The 16,907-nt window shown below is 39.0% G+C and overlaps 1 protein-coding gene across 2 annotated transcripts in view; it reads left to right on the top strand.

The window, feature by feature from the left end:
* Positions 1 to 15,780, top strand: part of PCSK2 (proprotein convertase subtilisin/kexin type 2) — a 103,042-nt gene extending 87,262 nt beyond the window's left edge. For both annotated transcript variants that reach the window (XM_063152273.1, XM_063152272.1), the window contains 4 exons: positions 5,379 to 5,594; positions 6,808 to 6,908; positions 8,883 to 9,110; positions 12,987 to 15,780. In XM_063152273.1, coding sequence (XP_063008343.1) covers positions 5,379 to 5,594; positions 6,808 to 6,908; positions 8,883 to 9,110; positions 12,987 to 13,473 — 1,032 coding nt within the window. In that variant the 3' untranslated portion in view covers positions 13,474 to 15,780. The remainder of the gene's footprint in view (positions 1 to 5,378; positions 5,595 to 6,807; positions 6,909 to 8,882; positions 9,111 to 12,986) is intronic.
* The last annotated feature ends 1,127 nt before the right edge of the window (positions 15,781 to 16,907 follow it).

The raw sequence follows: 16,907 nt of genomic DNA on the forward strand, positions 1-16,907 counted from the left end.
GCAGTCCTGGCAGCGAAACTGCTGCCCCCATGCCAGAAGCGCCTGCAGGCACCAACCAAGACAGACCCCTGAGAAGGAGAAGAGGCTGAATCTCAGCGTGGCCACCAGCGCTGGGAGTGTGATGAACTTTGCACGGCGGCACACCAGCACCAGCAACGCGTCTAGCACCACCAACACAAACACAAACCCACTGACAAAGGTAAAAAAGTCCTTGCCATGAACATTTTGGGGACAGTGAAATGGTTCAATGTCAAATACAGATACAGTTTCATAACCTGGAATGATAACAAAGATGTGTTTGTTCATAAGACTGCTATAAAAAAAATAACCCCAGGAAATACCTCCACAGTCTAGGAGATGTAGAAATTGTGGAATTTAATATAATACAAGGAAGAAATGGCCCCCAAGCAGCTGATGTGGCAAGACCTGGTAGAGTTCCAGTGCAAGGTAGTAAACATGCACCAGACTGCAAACCTGCAAAATATTATCCACATCATAGAAGTCCTCCACACACCTACCAAGGAAATAGAACCCAAAAAATTCCTGTGGCATCTGTACCTCCCTCCCATTTTCCCCTTTTCCTTTCCATTGTCCTGTTACTCTTTTTTTATGTTCCCACAAATTCCCACCTCCCTTTCCCTTCACCTATGGTCTCACTCCACTAATCTTTTTCCACAGAGTTCCTTTGTAATACCAGAGGGAGTGTGATTGGGAGGGAAAGAAAGGAAAGTTTCCCTAAAGTAACCATCTTTTTCTTAAAAGTTAATGATTTCTATTTAGAGTTTCCAACAGGCACACCACTACTTACACTACCTTATACAGGGTCTGTAACAGCCAATAACACTGCCACAGGTGACAGAGAACCATTCCCTGCTGAAGAAACCTTCTCCTGACTCAGTTTCCTGATAAACCGTACTAAGCGCACACCGCATCCCTCCTGCCAGCTCTAAGAAATCTGTTTGGACATTGGGGAGTCAGAGTTTTTTGCATTTTGAAAACTGTCTTATGAGTGCTTTTATGTGTTTTTGTCATTTTGTGTTGATTCAGTTGATCCTTCAGAGAAGCTTTCTTAATAATTTCAAAATGGGGAGTTGTGGAGACCCTTGGAGGGCATCCCCTGACTTGGGGAAACACAAGAAGCTTCCCTCAAAAGCCCGTAAGACCCCACTGGCTCCTTCCCCTGCTCCTCCTATGTCTGTTCCTGTGTCCCTGAGCCACTCCCTCCCTATCCCCCGATTGGCCCTTATCTTAGTACTGCCCGGAGACCAGGGTCACTCTGGGGGCGCCTTGAGAGAGGGGAACCTGGACCCTCCACATGTGTGTGCTCTGGGACTCTGAACATCTCACTGGCCAGCTGAATTAAACATCTGTTGATATTATGCAAAGGGCCTTTTTGCTTCCTTACCCTGGACTTTACTAGCAGCTATTCAGGCTGCAACAACAGGTGGCTATGCAACAATCACACAATCAAAGCTTCAGGAAACACTGACTCAGGTACTAGCCCAGCAGGCATAATGAATGAATAAAACAACAAAGGGGAAAAACATAGTTTAAGTAATGCCTCTAGTTACATAAAATGAGAAAGGATGAAGTCTTCTGCCAGCTCACTTTTGCAAGGTAGCTTACAAAAGATATTTATCTAGGATTATGCACTTATGGAAGATCAGAAAAAGGGGTAAGAATATTTCTCAGGGAATGTTTCCTCATGGTGCAGCTTCCCACTAAAGACACCGGAAATAGAAAACCTGCTCTTTTCTTAAAGAGAGCTTCACAGGAACTGTCTGTGAATTACTAAACATATAGCCTTGCCAAACACTTAAAACTGGTTCAACTTGAATTGAGAACTGGGCCTCTCTTGGGCTGGTATTAAATCCACCATGATCCATTTTCAGCTCTGAGTGAGATATATCTTCAGATGGCTCAGAAGGGTGAGTGCCAAGCCATGCATCACTTTTGGAGGAAATTAGCAGGTTTCTACAAGATTATGGAGGAAAGATACTCTTTTAAAATGTATCTTAAAACCTTCCTGGTGTTGTGTTCTTCCTGACTCTTCCTTCAGGCTCCCTCTGGTGGTTACAGTGTATGTTACTGTTGCCTTCTTCCATCCCGTTTTTGGTCCACATGTACAGCAGCCTGAGTCACACCAGTAATATTTTTTAGGTTCACATAAGGTTGAGATGCAAATAAGAGCTTTCAGTTCACTTTAAATATGATGTTTAGTTAATACAACTGGATTTTATTTTTCTTGCTTATCATAGAATCATAGAGTACTTTGAGTAGGAACGGACCTTAAAGGCCATCTAATTCTTGAACCCCTGCTGTGCCACGAGCAAGGATGCGGCCCACTAGATGAAGACTAGATCAGTTTTATTACTACTACTATCCAGAGAACTGAAAATTTACTTCTCCTGAAGCTGTATATTTCTACCTGGTAAACTACACGATTCCTGAGAACAGCCACCAAACAGCTTGCCTGGGCAGGCAGTCTCTCTGTGGGATCTGACTGTGGGACATGTGAACAACAAGTCCTAAGCATCATTACAAATAATGCAGTTGGACTGCTGTCAGTTTATTCCAGCAGTGTTGGCTTGTCTTTCCAGTCCTGGCTAGGAAGGAAAGGCAATTGAAATTAGAGTATTAAGAGATGAGTTGTAGGTTTTAACACTAAGACCACTTATGGATATGACTCCTGTGAAAGCAATATCATGAAGCCATTCTCAAAGTTACAGTAATTGCATACATAAAACCCATCCCAGAGTTTCAGTTCCTCTGTGACTTCCTCTTGCTTCACACCCACAATATGTTACATGCATTTTCTGCCATTCAGCTACAAATCCCATTCATGGGGTAAAATTCTTGGCAGCACAAAACAGTCCTGCTGAGCATGGCTAAGTTTTTTTCTGTGTGCTGGACACTTTTGAGGTTAAATTCATGTTAGCACTTTAGTGAATTTCTCACATGAAATTGGAGTGTTTCCCTTTCAAATGACAAGAAAGGAGATTGTTTAAGAATGGGTCCATATATGACGAGCATCCTATTCCTGCCACCTGCTTTCTGTGTTGGACAGCCACCTGGTTTTTTGGGACTGAGGCTGTCCAAAGCAGGTACAGAGTTGCAAAGTGGTGTGGTGATGTAGGTGGGCATGATGGCAGCAAGATTGGGATGTAGCCTCTGAAAGCAGTCCAAAGACAAGGTTTAGGCCCGTAAACTAATGGCAGTCAGAGCAAAAGGTGGGATATGGAAAAAGTCCAAGAGAAAAAAGGCACAACTGGTCTTGTTCTACTGAATTTTATTTTTAAAATAAATTGCTAGCATGATTTTGTTCTTCAAAGTACATATTTTTGCAACAGTATCCTCCTCCCTTAAAATGCAACTGATAGCAGGCCTTTGTGGAAGTTCTTAGATGGATTTCAGAGAGCTTTTTCATAGTCATTATCTTTATTATGAAAATCTGTGTCCTGAGATGTTACATATCCCAGTGTCAGCAATCCTGCTGTGCAATTCAGTGGATTATAATGCAACTCACTAACGTGCTTGAAATAATGAGGTTGCTCTGTTCAGTGGGGTGCAATGAAAAATAGAAGCTACTGCTGGGAGCTCAGATTTGATTTAAAATCCTGACTGAAAAGGTTCCCTATTAAAATGCTACTGCAGGTTACTACGTTTTTATATTCATTAACTTCCATTTCATGCTGTGCAGTGAGAAGACCAGAAGAAATTTTTTAGTCTTTTGCTCAGTGCGTCTAAACAGTGTGTTAAATTCTAGCCTTGCAGACTTCTGGTGATCTTGGAAGTAAATGTTGGACTACTTGAACTAAACATAGAGAGAAATGGTGGCTGTGCTGGAATCAGTTGGAGATCTGAGCTTTGAGTTCCTTACCACAGATCTTTCCCTGAGAGTTGAAGTTCTCACATCTGACTCTCTTTCTGACAGCTCCTACCTCTTTCTGATTATGGAATTAAAAGGAGCTGAGTTGATCCTTTCCCACTACCTGCCTATCTAGAAGCTGGGGAGAGGGTATGGATTTCTTTTGTTTAATTAATGGCAAGCCTTTATAGTAGCCCTTCAACTTCAGTCAGTCCTATCCATCTCAGAATAATTGCGGGACTGTTTTTCTGTAGATTTTTTGTAAGGCCTTGTAGTTTTATTTCCTCCTTAAAAGTAGCATCTGGTTTGCCAGAAAAACAACTCTGAGCCAATCATACCTTTGGAAAAAGAAATGTATTGAGAGAAGATAGTGCTGGTAGAGCTTTTTAGCCATTGTCTGAACCAAACTGGATCTTACAAACCCAGCCTGTGAGATGACCTATGTCCCTTTTAAAACACTTTTCCTCATAGCACTTAGACCATGGCATAAATGCTAATGAATCCATAAAATGTCTCGGCATGCACCACAGGAGCCTTCAGGGTGTGAAGCAAACCAGGTGATAAATGGAAGTGCTTTGTGTACACAAGATTGCTGAACTGGATTTGGCTGCCATTTACCTGGATTTAATAACCTGCATAGATCTGTGTATCACAGCTGAAGTTGCATATATGTTTTATTTGTGCCATATTTCTCCTTTATAGATGCTCAGGTTTACAATTAGATGTGCAGTTGTTTTGCCAATTGATGGGGATGATTTAAAGGACATGGACACCAATAAAGAATGGCCTTATTTTACTACTAATACTGAGGCAACACAGAGGTGAAACAATACATTTAATAAAACAATAAGCTTACTATGCATTTGGCTTCAGCAACAAACAAAACAAGCAAGATAATGCAACTAATAATTACTGTATGAGAGACAGAGAAGAGTGATTGAGAAAGATACGTCACCAATTGCCTAAATACTTTGCCATCATCCAGAACCCACAGCCATTGGGTCTGTTGCAGTGGCTATTTGGAGAACTTTCCAGGGAACTGGGAGGTCCTAGAAGTCCGTTCACTCCTAAGTGAGGTCTCCAAAGTCACTGCAAATCAAGTGTTCCAGCTTTTATAACACACTTCCCAACCAACAGGGACCAGGGCTTGGCAGAGCGCAGGCCATGGTGGAAATAGAGCTTCTTGCAAAAAAACATCTGGTGATGTCAGTTTGGAAGGTTTCTTTAAATGATACATTTATTAACATATCTTGCAGATACTTACATAAGGTCATGTGAAAGTTTTTAAAGCGGCCGGTTTCATGTTAAAGCAGCTTGGTCAGTCTGTATGCAAGATTCTTTTGTTAGATGGCTAACCATAGACAGTATCCAGTTCACGATTTCCAGGATTCATCTAAAGTCAACTTTGGCTTGGGCCTGTTGTTCAGGCCTGAGCACTTCAGAAGTTTAAAGTTGCTGCTATCTCCTATTTGCTGTTTAACTCCAGAGGGTTGATTTTCTCCTCTCACAGGGCCGGGGTGGAAAAGGCAGCATCTATGTCTGGGCCTCTGGAGATGGAGGCAGCTATGATGACTGTAACTGTGATGGTTATGCATCGAGCATGTGGACAATCTCCATCAATTCTGCCATAAATGATGGACGGACAGCTCTGTATGATGAAAGCTGCTCTTCAACCTTAGCCTCCACCTTTAGTAATGGGAGAAAGAGAAATCCAGAGGCTGGTGTGGTGAGTCGTGATACTATTGTGCTGCTGTTGCTGTCTTTGTGCATGATGTATATCTATCTGCATGACCTATTGCAACTCTGTGTACTTTGGAGCAGCAGATGGTTCTTTGTTGCAAGGAATATTTTCTCATTTGCAGTATCTGATGGTGCCAAAACTGTCAGCTGAGAAGATGTGGGATTTTTACTGAGAACAGAATGATCTTCCATCTTTTAGAGCTTCAAAGGAAAGGCGGTGCTTTCCTTTATCAGAAACCAGATTACAAATTTCCGTTGCCCTCTTTGTGGAGGACAGTGTGACAGAAGGTTTCTGTAAAAATCTAAGTTAACATCTGAGATAATATTTTGTTGTACTGGCAGACTTCTGCTGTACAAGCAGCACAGAGTAGAATGACATTTAATCACCCACAGAGGATATATAGGGGTTCAGATTACCAGAGCCTGCTGTTGCTGCAGGGCTATACCTACAGCTGGAAAACAGGCAAGTTCTGTTCAATTGTATTTGGGATTTTCTTCCACTAATGATCATCACTCTTCAGCACCTTCAGAGTAGTTCAGTTTACAGAGTGGAAAATGCACGCATGCTGACTCAAAGTTATTTTTTGCAGAAAGCTGTTGTACATTTTCCATGGCCCTGTTTCAAATCCCCAAGACACACTGTGCAATCCTAAATGCCCACATGCAGTAGCAGACAGAGCACTATTTTCTGTCTTCAGTCAGCTCTGTGATGATACCAGCCAAAATGATCTGTGGCATCTTCGTAATTATTGCCATAAAATGCATTTCTGAGGGTTTTTTTCTGGTCTCTGCTAGTGACTAATCTGCACAGAAGACAGCAGCCTGGTGCTGCTGCTGGTCTCGGAGTTGGACAAATGTTAATAAATTCAATAGTGTTACCAATTCTAGTTTCAAGTCTTTTTGATAATCAGAAACAAATTTAAGGCCTTTGGTTAAGCCATGTTTGTTAGAAGTAGATGGGTTCTAAGTGATAATGACCACTGGTTTACTACCTGATGACTTGCTCTTTCATTTATGCTCTAAATGTGTCTCACTGTGGTTTTAAATTGATACACTTTTCTAGAAAAGAGAACAGAGCATGGGCATAAATACAATGAAAGAGCAAGGGCACTAACTCCACTTTCTGTATTTTTCTGAGTCTGTAGCTGCAGTGAAAATAGGATATCTAGTTTTATTAATTACATCTAATGTCATTGCAGGCTACAACAGATTTGTATGGCAACTGCACCCTGCGTCATTCAGGCACATCTGCAGCTGCCCCTGAAGCAGCCGGAGTGTTCGCCCTGGCCCTGGAGGCTAAGTATGCTGTTGAGAAATTCCTCATGGGCTCTAGAGAGGAGAGGGGCTGTGGTTTATTTAATGGTGTTCATCATTTCAGTTTGCTATCTGTGGCATGAGGCTGCAATAACCAGCTCAAAAACCACCTTGTACAGTAGTGACGTGCATGGTGACTTGCAGATGGAGCAACCGCCTTGCCAAAGTTGCATGGCAGATGTATTTTGGCTGTCTGGCTCTCTCTGTGTCCTCCCCATCCTCTGCATCTGGGAATTAGACTTCTCTAGCACTGTTTGGAGGAAGAGATTATTTAATTTCTCCACATGTCCTCTGTGAAATGCCCAGCCTATAAAAATATAAGAATGACCCAGTAATATGAGACAGGAGTTCATCTTGTGCCAGGATACTGTCTGCAATGACAGATGCTTAGGAAGAGGACAAGAAGTGAGGATTAAAATGATCTTACAACAAGGGCTTTGTTGATCCATGATTTGTAGAGACAGCAGTGGGTCTGTTTAATAGCCACAGGCAGATTGATCTTCTTTGGAGTTGTGTAACTCTTTTTCAGATTGTCTGTATTTGGCACCTAGGTCATACAGTAACAACCAGTTCCTCAATACTTTTTTCTGCAATGGTGGTGTGGAATGTTTTCTTTGTTTCCTTAACCCATTGCTGGTAGCTTGCTTCTGTGCTGTGTAATTGCTCTGTTACATGAAGGAATAAATATCCATTGTCTGTTTACTATGTCCATGGTATTCCTGACACTGGAACCATTTTTATATCTTGAAATCATTACCTTCTTCTCTACTGATTAGGAAAAGTTTTCCTTTCAATATGTTAATTTTTTTTCATGAACTGAGGCAAGATTTGCTTAGTTACAGAGCTTCAGTTGCTGTAACCACAGCATGAAGTGAGTACTATGTGCATAGTTTCCTTCAACAGTGCAGAATAATGAAGATTTGTGAGTTATTTTACAATAACAGAGCAATGGCTATCGTGCTCAGAACATGACTTGGTCCAAGTCTCATTTTTCAGGTTTTATACATGTAAAAAACCTGCCAAATGTTAAGCTTTGGATGATCATTCCTTCTACTATCAAATTCATTCAGTGGGACAGCCACTATATAAAATATTAATATGGCCATAAAAATGTAAATTTTTATGAATTTAAATTTAATGAATTTTTTGACCACTAAATATTTAAACTGGACTGGAACCTAAATATCTCAGTAATAATTATTCTTTTTCATTTGAGCTACCCATAAAGACTGGAATTACTCTGCCATTATAATGAATAGGAATTAGACTTAATAACCCTGGCTTGCGCTAGAATTTCTAGGCTTTGCTGAGAAGGCAGCAGGAGAGAGAAGGAACTGTCAGTGTCTCCCATATCCTTCTGGCTGTATTGAATTGTATTGTGCACCCTGGATGAGTCTTGCCAGGAGTCACTGACAATCTCCCATGAAGTGTGTTCTTGCCTACATTATGTCTGTCAGCTCATACACATGTTTGAGAGACTGACATGTCTCTCAAACCAGACCAATCTATGAAATAGAAAGTACAGCTTTAAGATATGGAGCAAGCTTTTAAAAGATCTCAATAAGAATGATGCAAGCCATATCTTCTTTTCAGCTGTCTTGTGTCACCTTGGCAAATGACACTAATTGGCTGTTCTGGTGTACATTCAGCACATACACATGCTTATTACTTGGGCCACTGAAAGCTGAAAAGCACATTCTTTTAGGCTGATAGTTTGAATCAGAAGTGGTTTTGCAATTTTGGAGAACATATTTAGAAAAGTACTATATGCTTCAAACCTTATTCCCACTGAGCTCAATATAAGGACCAATAGAAGCTTTGTTACTGATATTTGTGTAGTTACAATTTCAGTGTTATTCATGGAAGCAAACTTTACCCAAAGCCTTACTCAAGCACAGTTTTTCTTTAATATCTGCTTGGAAATACTGTAATGTTCGTTTCTCATATTGCTCTTCCACAGCTTGCATCTCACATGGAGAGACATGCAGCATCTGACAGTGCTCACCTCCAAGAGGAACCAGCTTCATGATGAGGTTCACAGGTGGCGTAGGAATGGTGTTGGACTGGAGTTCAACCATTTGTTTGGCTATGGTGTCCTAGATGCAGGAGCCATGGTTAAGATGGCAAAAGACTGGAAGACTGTTCCTGAGAGATTCCATTGTGTTGGAGGGTCAATACAGGAACCTGAGTAAGTGAATAGTCTGGTGGATATGTTTGGCTTCTTCCAGGCATCTGGGAGACCACAAGCATTAAATTATATTGACAAAGACAGTTAAAGAAATTTAATGAGGTTTTTTTTGTTTCCTAAGAAACCGTAACATTACCAATAATGAGTTGATAAAACATTTTTTATTAACAATGCTTGATGAAACTATATGATTTTTCAGTTCCTGTCTTGTTGGAGCAGTACATTCTATAGCCCATTCTGTATGCTAGTGCCAGTAGTGTAAATAGCAACATCTATTTCTCCTGGGCACTCGCAGGTATATTTGTGCTAAAGTTTCTGTGAATAAAGAGCCGATCCCCAAATGAAAATTGGGGAGACTGGCACTGTAAATTACATAAACTGCTGCCACATGAAATATCTATCAGCCAGGTCATACCTCATTCTGAGATCCTTCAGCAGACAATTTTATCTCCAGAAGACTGAAGCAATCATCTGCAAGTACCAGCACTGAGTGCTATAGCATTTAATTGTGCTTGCTTTAAGCTCTTAAATTCTCTAATTTCAGGGTAGGTAGTCAGGTTATTTTTCTGATTTACCTTTATGTGCTAAAGTGAATGAGTCAACAAATGAATGAATGAATGCTAATTGACTACAACAGCTTTAATTACTTTAATTTAAGTAATTGAATTTACTTAAATTTAAGTAATTACCTAAATTAGTAATTACTTAAATTAGTAATTACTTTAATTTAAGTAATTGAAATACTAACTTAATAATGGCTTGAATTATATCTATACCATTTGAAATTTGACTTTTCAGTGCCATTTTTGAAGTGAACATTATTCTATTGGAAAAAGAAAACAAACTAGGATGCCACCCTAGCACATAGCTCAGCCAGGGAAAGAGTGGGTTTTCCCCCAACCTTGAATTGAATTTGCATGATTCAAGGTTCTGCAGCTGAGCTCTGAATTTTAATTTATCTGTCCTATGCATACTCACAGGTAAAAAACAAATGAGAATACCAAAGCTAGTTTTAGGATACCTCTAGTTTATTAATAATTAAATGCACAATAATCTCATTATCTTAAGGTAGCTCCATTTACTGAAATGGGGATCATCTTAGAGGAGGAAAGAACATTTATTTCCGTAGGCTGTAAGGGTGTCTCGCTGTCAATTGCCTGACACATCGATATATTAACAGTACTGTTGTAATATTTGTGTTCCCCAATGAAAATGTCACTGACAGGAGATGAGAAGCATTATGAAGTGCAACATGTACATTTTTTTAATTGCACTGTAAAAAAAATAGCTAGCTAAGTCCCAGCATCTCCAGAGATTCTTTGGAAATTAAAACTCTGCATTTTTGCTGTAGATAAGTGGGTTGTTCTTTTGGTTTGGCTTGCTGAAGCAACATTTTCTATGTATTTTCTCTATATTTTTATTTAAGTATAGATGTTTTTATATATAACGTATGTATTTGGTATAGATTTATGAAGGTGAGTAGTTGATACAGAGGTGTGTTTTAGAGCAGCATTGTCAATTAAGCAAAAGGTCAGGAAATAATTAACAGACATAATATACTGTGTACTGAACACAACCAGTATTTAAAACAGAAACATTTGTTAGCAATAGGAACTTTTCCTGAAAAGGGTTCTGGCTGGTTTAGGGAAATACAAAATTTTAAGAAAACATAGTCCATTAACTGAGGAACAGGAGCACACAGGAGTTCCCTCTGCTCATCTCCCAGTAGGTACTACACCTGCAAAAGTGAATATACTATATATAATCTCCCATTGGCTCCCATGCCATGGACATACTATATGTATATGTATATGTATATGTATATGTATATGTATATGTATATGTATATGTATATGTATATGTATATGTATATGTATATGTATATGTATATGTATATGTATATGTATATGTATATGTATATGTATATGTATATACACAAGTTGGGTAGTGGCACATGGTAAGGCTGTGGAAAATCCACTTTCCCTTCTTCACCTTTGTGTCAGGCTTTTCCATTAACCCTGGTTCTTTTTGTTTCTTTAGAAAAAATCACCTAGACTACAATAATTAGTCTAGTGAAGCAGAGACTATTTGATCCTAGTTAATAGGAAAGGGGGAAAGAGAAGAAGTGTACTCTCGTATTTTTAGAGAGCTGAGAGAGCTTTTGCACTGCAGTATTTGAGAATGTGGAGAGAAAAGCTTTTTGCAGCTGTCAAACGTTCTGCAGAGCAGATGTAGTGGGAACACACTGCTCTTGCTTCTTTGGGCTTTAGTCTGGACAGGAAGAAAAGACTCATACTGTGATGTCCCTCCGCATTAACTGAAGGAGATAAAACAATTGTCACATCTCTGGGAATGAAGCAATGTTTGACAAAGCTTTGTCCACTGTATGAAAAGGCTGTGAGACAGCATGAATTCAGATTGAGTTGAGATTGAGGCTTCCCATGCAGAGAAACTGCAAGCACGTGGCAACTGTGAAATTACAACCCTTCACATCTGTCTGCATGTAGTGCATTTTTCTTGTGCTTTGACATGTCAAATAAGTATCTCAAGGGTATTATATTAGATTCTCAAATGTTTTAGCTATACAATATTTATGTTATGCCAACTTCTGCTCCATAATACTCAGAACAACACAGGTTTTTCAGGTTAAGGTAAGTGTTTAAATGCCTTGAGGATCTTGATCTAAATGATGTTTTGCTCTGCAAGTACTTTCAAGAAGGTAATACTCTATGGAAGGGGGACAGAGACTGGCCTGAGCCACATAGTAAGTGTAATATCTGGAGCTCATCTCAAGAAGAAAAGAATTTATGGAAGCTAGGCTTGAATGAAATGCTTTCACTGGTCTTTAAAGAATGTGGTATTTCATTAGCAGAGGGAAAAAGCTGGTGCTGATTTCTTTTGAAAAGAAGGTATTCATTACCACAGGGTAGTCAATGCCCTTCAAAAAGATTCTCATTTTGCACAACTAAGGTCAGGGAGAAGCCACTGGAAGACAAGATAATGACAAGGTGACTGGACTCTTTTGTGACTTGGTCACTTTCATAATGATTGCTGTAATTCTTGTCTTTCAATTATTTCTTTTAGACAGAGAAAAATGTCACACTGCTCAAAGAACACTGATCATGAAGATGTAGAGCATTTTTACACTTTCAGTGTATTTTGCCAGCCAGTTTCTGAGGCAGTGGGTAATTGAAGTTGCATCCTGACCCCAACAAGTTTAGAAGGCACTTTACAGGCTCGTCTCCCCACCCCCGGGCCAGACAGCACTTTGGTAACTGAGTAAACGTGTGCAGCTTCTTGGTGTATGTACTCACATACAGGAGCTGTTCAAGGATGGAAATCTTTGTGGAAAACTATTTTTCAAATGAGCCAACTCCAGCATCCCATGCTTATGCTGGTTTCCAAAGCAGAACAAGGACATAGGCTTTAATATGACTGCACTGAAATTTTGTTTTCTCTTCAACACCAGAGAGCCATTTGCTGCTGTCATTTAAGGAAACTGACATGACTGACTACTCGTGGTTCTTTTACTGAGTATGCACATTATTATGCAATTGCCCAATATAGGAGTGATAGGTAAAGACAACCATTAATGTTAGTCCTTAAAAAGCAGTATGTGCTTCTAAAATTTTATTACTTCTCTCTTTCTATAGGTGTACCTTTCATAATTATTTTCAAATTAAGGTTTTGGTATAATTTTCTAAAAGGAGAACATTTGCTTTCTGACTAGGTTTGCAACTATATTATTTCCTTACTTCTTCATGTATTAATAAGGAAAATCATACAGTGTTTTTCTGTGAGGCACTAAAGCCCAGTACTTTTAGCATAAGCCATATTGTACTGTTTTAATTTGCTTAATTATCTTTTGACGCACAGAAAGATACCACCAAGTGGCAAACTGTTCCTCACACTGACAACTGATGCTTGTGAGGGGAAGGAGAACTTTGTCCGATACCTTGAACATGTGCAGGCAGTTATAACTGTGAATTCCACTCGGCGAGGAGACCTCAACATCAACATGACCTCACCAATGGGAACAAAGTCCATTTTGCTGAGCCGGCGCCCCAGGGATAATGACTCCAAGGTGGGTTTTGACAAATGGCCTTTCATGACGACTCACACTTGGGGAGAAGACCCCCGAGGCACCTGGGCTCTGGAGATTGGGTTTGTTGGCAGCCAGCCCCAGCGGGGTGTGCTGAAGGAGTGGACACTGATGCTGCATGGGACTCAGAGTGCACCGTATATAGACCAAATCGTAAAAGATTATCAGTCCAAGCTGGCCATGTCCAAGAAGGAAGAGCTGGAAGAAGAGTTAGATGAAGCAGTGGAGAGAAGCCTGAAGAGTATACTGAGCAAGAAGTAGTGCTGTGTTGCATGACAGTGTCTTTCCTTCCCCAGACCCCTCTACTCACTGTTCTGCTATCCAAACCTCTGTGTTAGATGTATTACAATGATTGTCTCTCTAGACAAATTATCATCCTTTCTTGATTTTAAAGTCATATATCTCGTCAATAATTATTTTACTTGCCACTGAAGCAGTCCATGTTTTATCTCTAAGCCAAAAAACGTACTCCCACCAAATAGTATGTACAGTTTGTGACTGTAAATGATGATTTTTCTTTTTTTTGTGTTATACAAATAGGTATTAACCTGCAAAGAAATTAATGGCTTTTCCCTTCATATTTCTGTGATATATGTTTGTATTTTTAAAAAAGTTAATTTTTACACTGGAAGTTGGTGATAATTGAACACATTTTAAAAAAAATGACAGAGAGAGGGAATCACAAAGAGATTGTCTGGAGAGGTCTTTGAACATGCTCCTTCTGCATTACTGACTTGAGTGGGACTTCCTCCATTGGTTTTAACCAAAGTACCACTAGACCCCACAAAAAGAAATAATCCAGAGATAAGGAACATTCACCAATCTCACTGGCAGAAATCCAATTCTTTTGAGAGTTTTATTTCATACTACAGTTACACTACATACACACTTCAGGTACGGATCAACAGATATACAATAAGGAACGCAAAGCAATGCCAAAGGTGGGTGGCAGGGAGAAGTGATTTGCAAACCGGGTCAGGGCCTCCTAGAAGCACAAATCCCAGTTTTGCTGGAGTTTTTTTTTAGTTTGGTTGTTTTGGGGATTCTTTTCCTGTGTTGTTGTTGTTGTTTTTTGTTTTGTTCTGTAATTTTAGCAATTTAAATCAATTTACCATCTTACAGCAGAGCAAGCACATAGGAATGAGCTGTTGGATTTCTGGCAGCTTGTGTGCATCTTCTGGTCTCTCTACTGAGATGTTCTCCAGCACTGTAAAATGAGGCTGTGTCAGCATTACCAACCACAGACACCAGTTTTCTGGGGTTTGCAACCCAGCTGCCAGTAAACTGCTGTGGGGAAAATTTGAGGCACACAGTTTCAGTCCCAAAGCAATTTTTAATTTAAATTTCATTTTAAAGCTATATATTTGCTGGTATTATGTTATACAAATATATTTAAGGAGAAAAATATGCTGAAGTTATTAAAGTGTAATGCAATGTTGGCCTTCTTGAGAAATAAAATGTAGTACATTTGGGAAGATTTGCTGGCAGTCATTGTTTTTTCTGTTTAAAGTCAGTCCCACCTTGACTTTTTGGACATGAGTTAAAGTCCATTTCTCTCACCCTCAAGAGTATGCTCCGGCTATAGCTGCAAAACATAACATTCTCCCTGGTTGGAATTACTGATGGAAGCAACCACTACATGTTCTCAGGTGTGACATCCCAAATATAACCTTTGAGAAATAAAGGGTCTTGATTCTGCAAATATTTAGGCACTTGCACTAAAGCCCATCAGTGGACCTACTTAAATGGTAATTTTAAGCAGATATTTCAGATCTTTGCAGGATCCAAGATCTGCATTTTAGCAGTGACTAGTTTCAGATTTTTTAAAGTTATTTTTCATATGCAGAGTATGAATCTAAGATGCTTTAATAGGAGTTGTTCTGGTTGATCCGGTGCATAGTAGTAGAAACACATTTAGTAGGTAAATATTTATCTAACAAATTAAAAACATAACCCAAAGATTCTATGGTGAATGTGTTTCACTTAATAATGTATGAGAATAATGTTAATAGAATAATGTTAATTCAAGAGACTATCAATCTTTTATTTTTCTGTTCTTTCCTTTTCCAAATGAAAAATAAACAGCTCAACCTACTCAAAGTCTACGTGAATTATACTCTAAAGCCAAACCAAGCAGCCTCACACTACTCACAGGTTTCTCATTGCATGTAGCAGTCCCATTAGAAAAATTTACCATATATATATATTTATGTACACACCTGTATGACTAAATACATACACACCTGTGGTATCACTCTCTGTGTGTTTTAAATATATATATAAATCATACAATATATATATTCAGAGTACGTTACATATATTTGCATATAAATATGTCTAGAATTACATATGCTATGTATGATATAATACACATACATCGTAACTTTTTGTGTGTATGTGATCAAAGAGGTTACTGAAAGTTTTTACTGGACTTCTAAAATCTGGAAAAGTTTTGAAGTAAGAAAAGTCCATGTGGAATTCATAAATGAACATGTACATGATTTTCCATTGCATTCATGTAATTTTTCAGTTGTCTGGTAAATTATTAAATATAAAGCAGAAAAATAACTAGATGGCTGTCCATATTTTCATAATGCTGACATAATTTAGTAATTGAAAAATCACAATAATGAGTGAAAGTGGTGAATGTTGATATAATTATATATATAAAATTACATTTATATACAATATAGAGATCTACTTCAAATTCTTGGGGATTTTTGGTTCAAGGGATCACTCAAAAATATGTCCAGGTAGACTGAGTTTTTATGGTATTGCTGATGTAAAAGAAAGTCAATTTTTTAGTATTTATAATAAAAGGGAAAATTAAGCTCATGATGCAAAATAGGTGATGTTTTATAATATCAGTAAAATAAAGAGCTGTTATAAACTGGCAGGTCCTATCATCATTGCTTATCTGAAGGTACACAGGAGGTAAAATGCTGCTCTCAGTGTGATGACTTCCTACTTCTCTACTTTTTACACGGGTAAAGAAATTTGTATCCTGCATACTGGATATGGAGAAGATAAAGATTTGATAGCAGCAGATTACAAATAAAGTATTTTATGTTAACTGTGAAACTCTGTCACATACAAGATTCATGCCACAGGCTGGGAGGAGCTTTATTTAAATTTACTTGGCATTATTTTCATGGTTCAAACATTGGCTCCAAGGTCAGCGTTGCAAAGGCAGCAGCAGTGCAGGTGCCGAGCTGCATTGGGAGGAGGATGATCAAGAACAGAGGCTGTTAGTTTTGCACTTCAGCTCATAAGCAGCTCTGGTCCTAAGGAAATGCTACAGCAGATTTTTTTCCTCTGCTGTTTGGAGCACTTTGATTCACATTAAGTCCCCTGTTTCCCTTTTCATCTCTACTTCCCCCACTCATAACTTTTGGGTACTTTTTAGCTCCTGTGTTTCCATGGCAGAAAGTACATTTCATTTTATAATACTCTGTCATGTCTACAGCAGTACAATCTGGCAGGGAACCTCCTGATCTAGTTCTGGTTGCCTCAGAAGTGAGAATGTGCCTGTAGAAACCTGATTCTCATTCCAGTCTCTTGTTGAATAGATGGTTTGCAACTATTTTACCATTAAACTTTAGCATTTAAACACTTCATTGAGAATCTGCATTTAATGTAGCGGTTAGCCCCTAAAATTACGAGATTTACTATACACTTCAGTAAGGTCACTATTA

The sequence above is a fragment of the Melospiza melodia genome, chromosome 3, assembly GCF_035770615.1.
Source record: "Melospiza melodia melodia isolate bMelMel2 chromosome 3, bMelMel2.pri, whole genome shotgun sequence".
NCBI lineage: Eukaryota > Metazoa > Chordata > Aves > Passeriformes > Passerellidae > Melospiza > Melospiza melodia.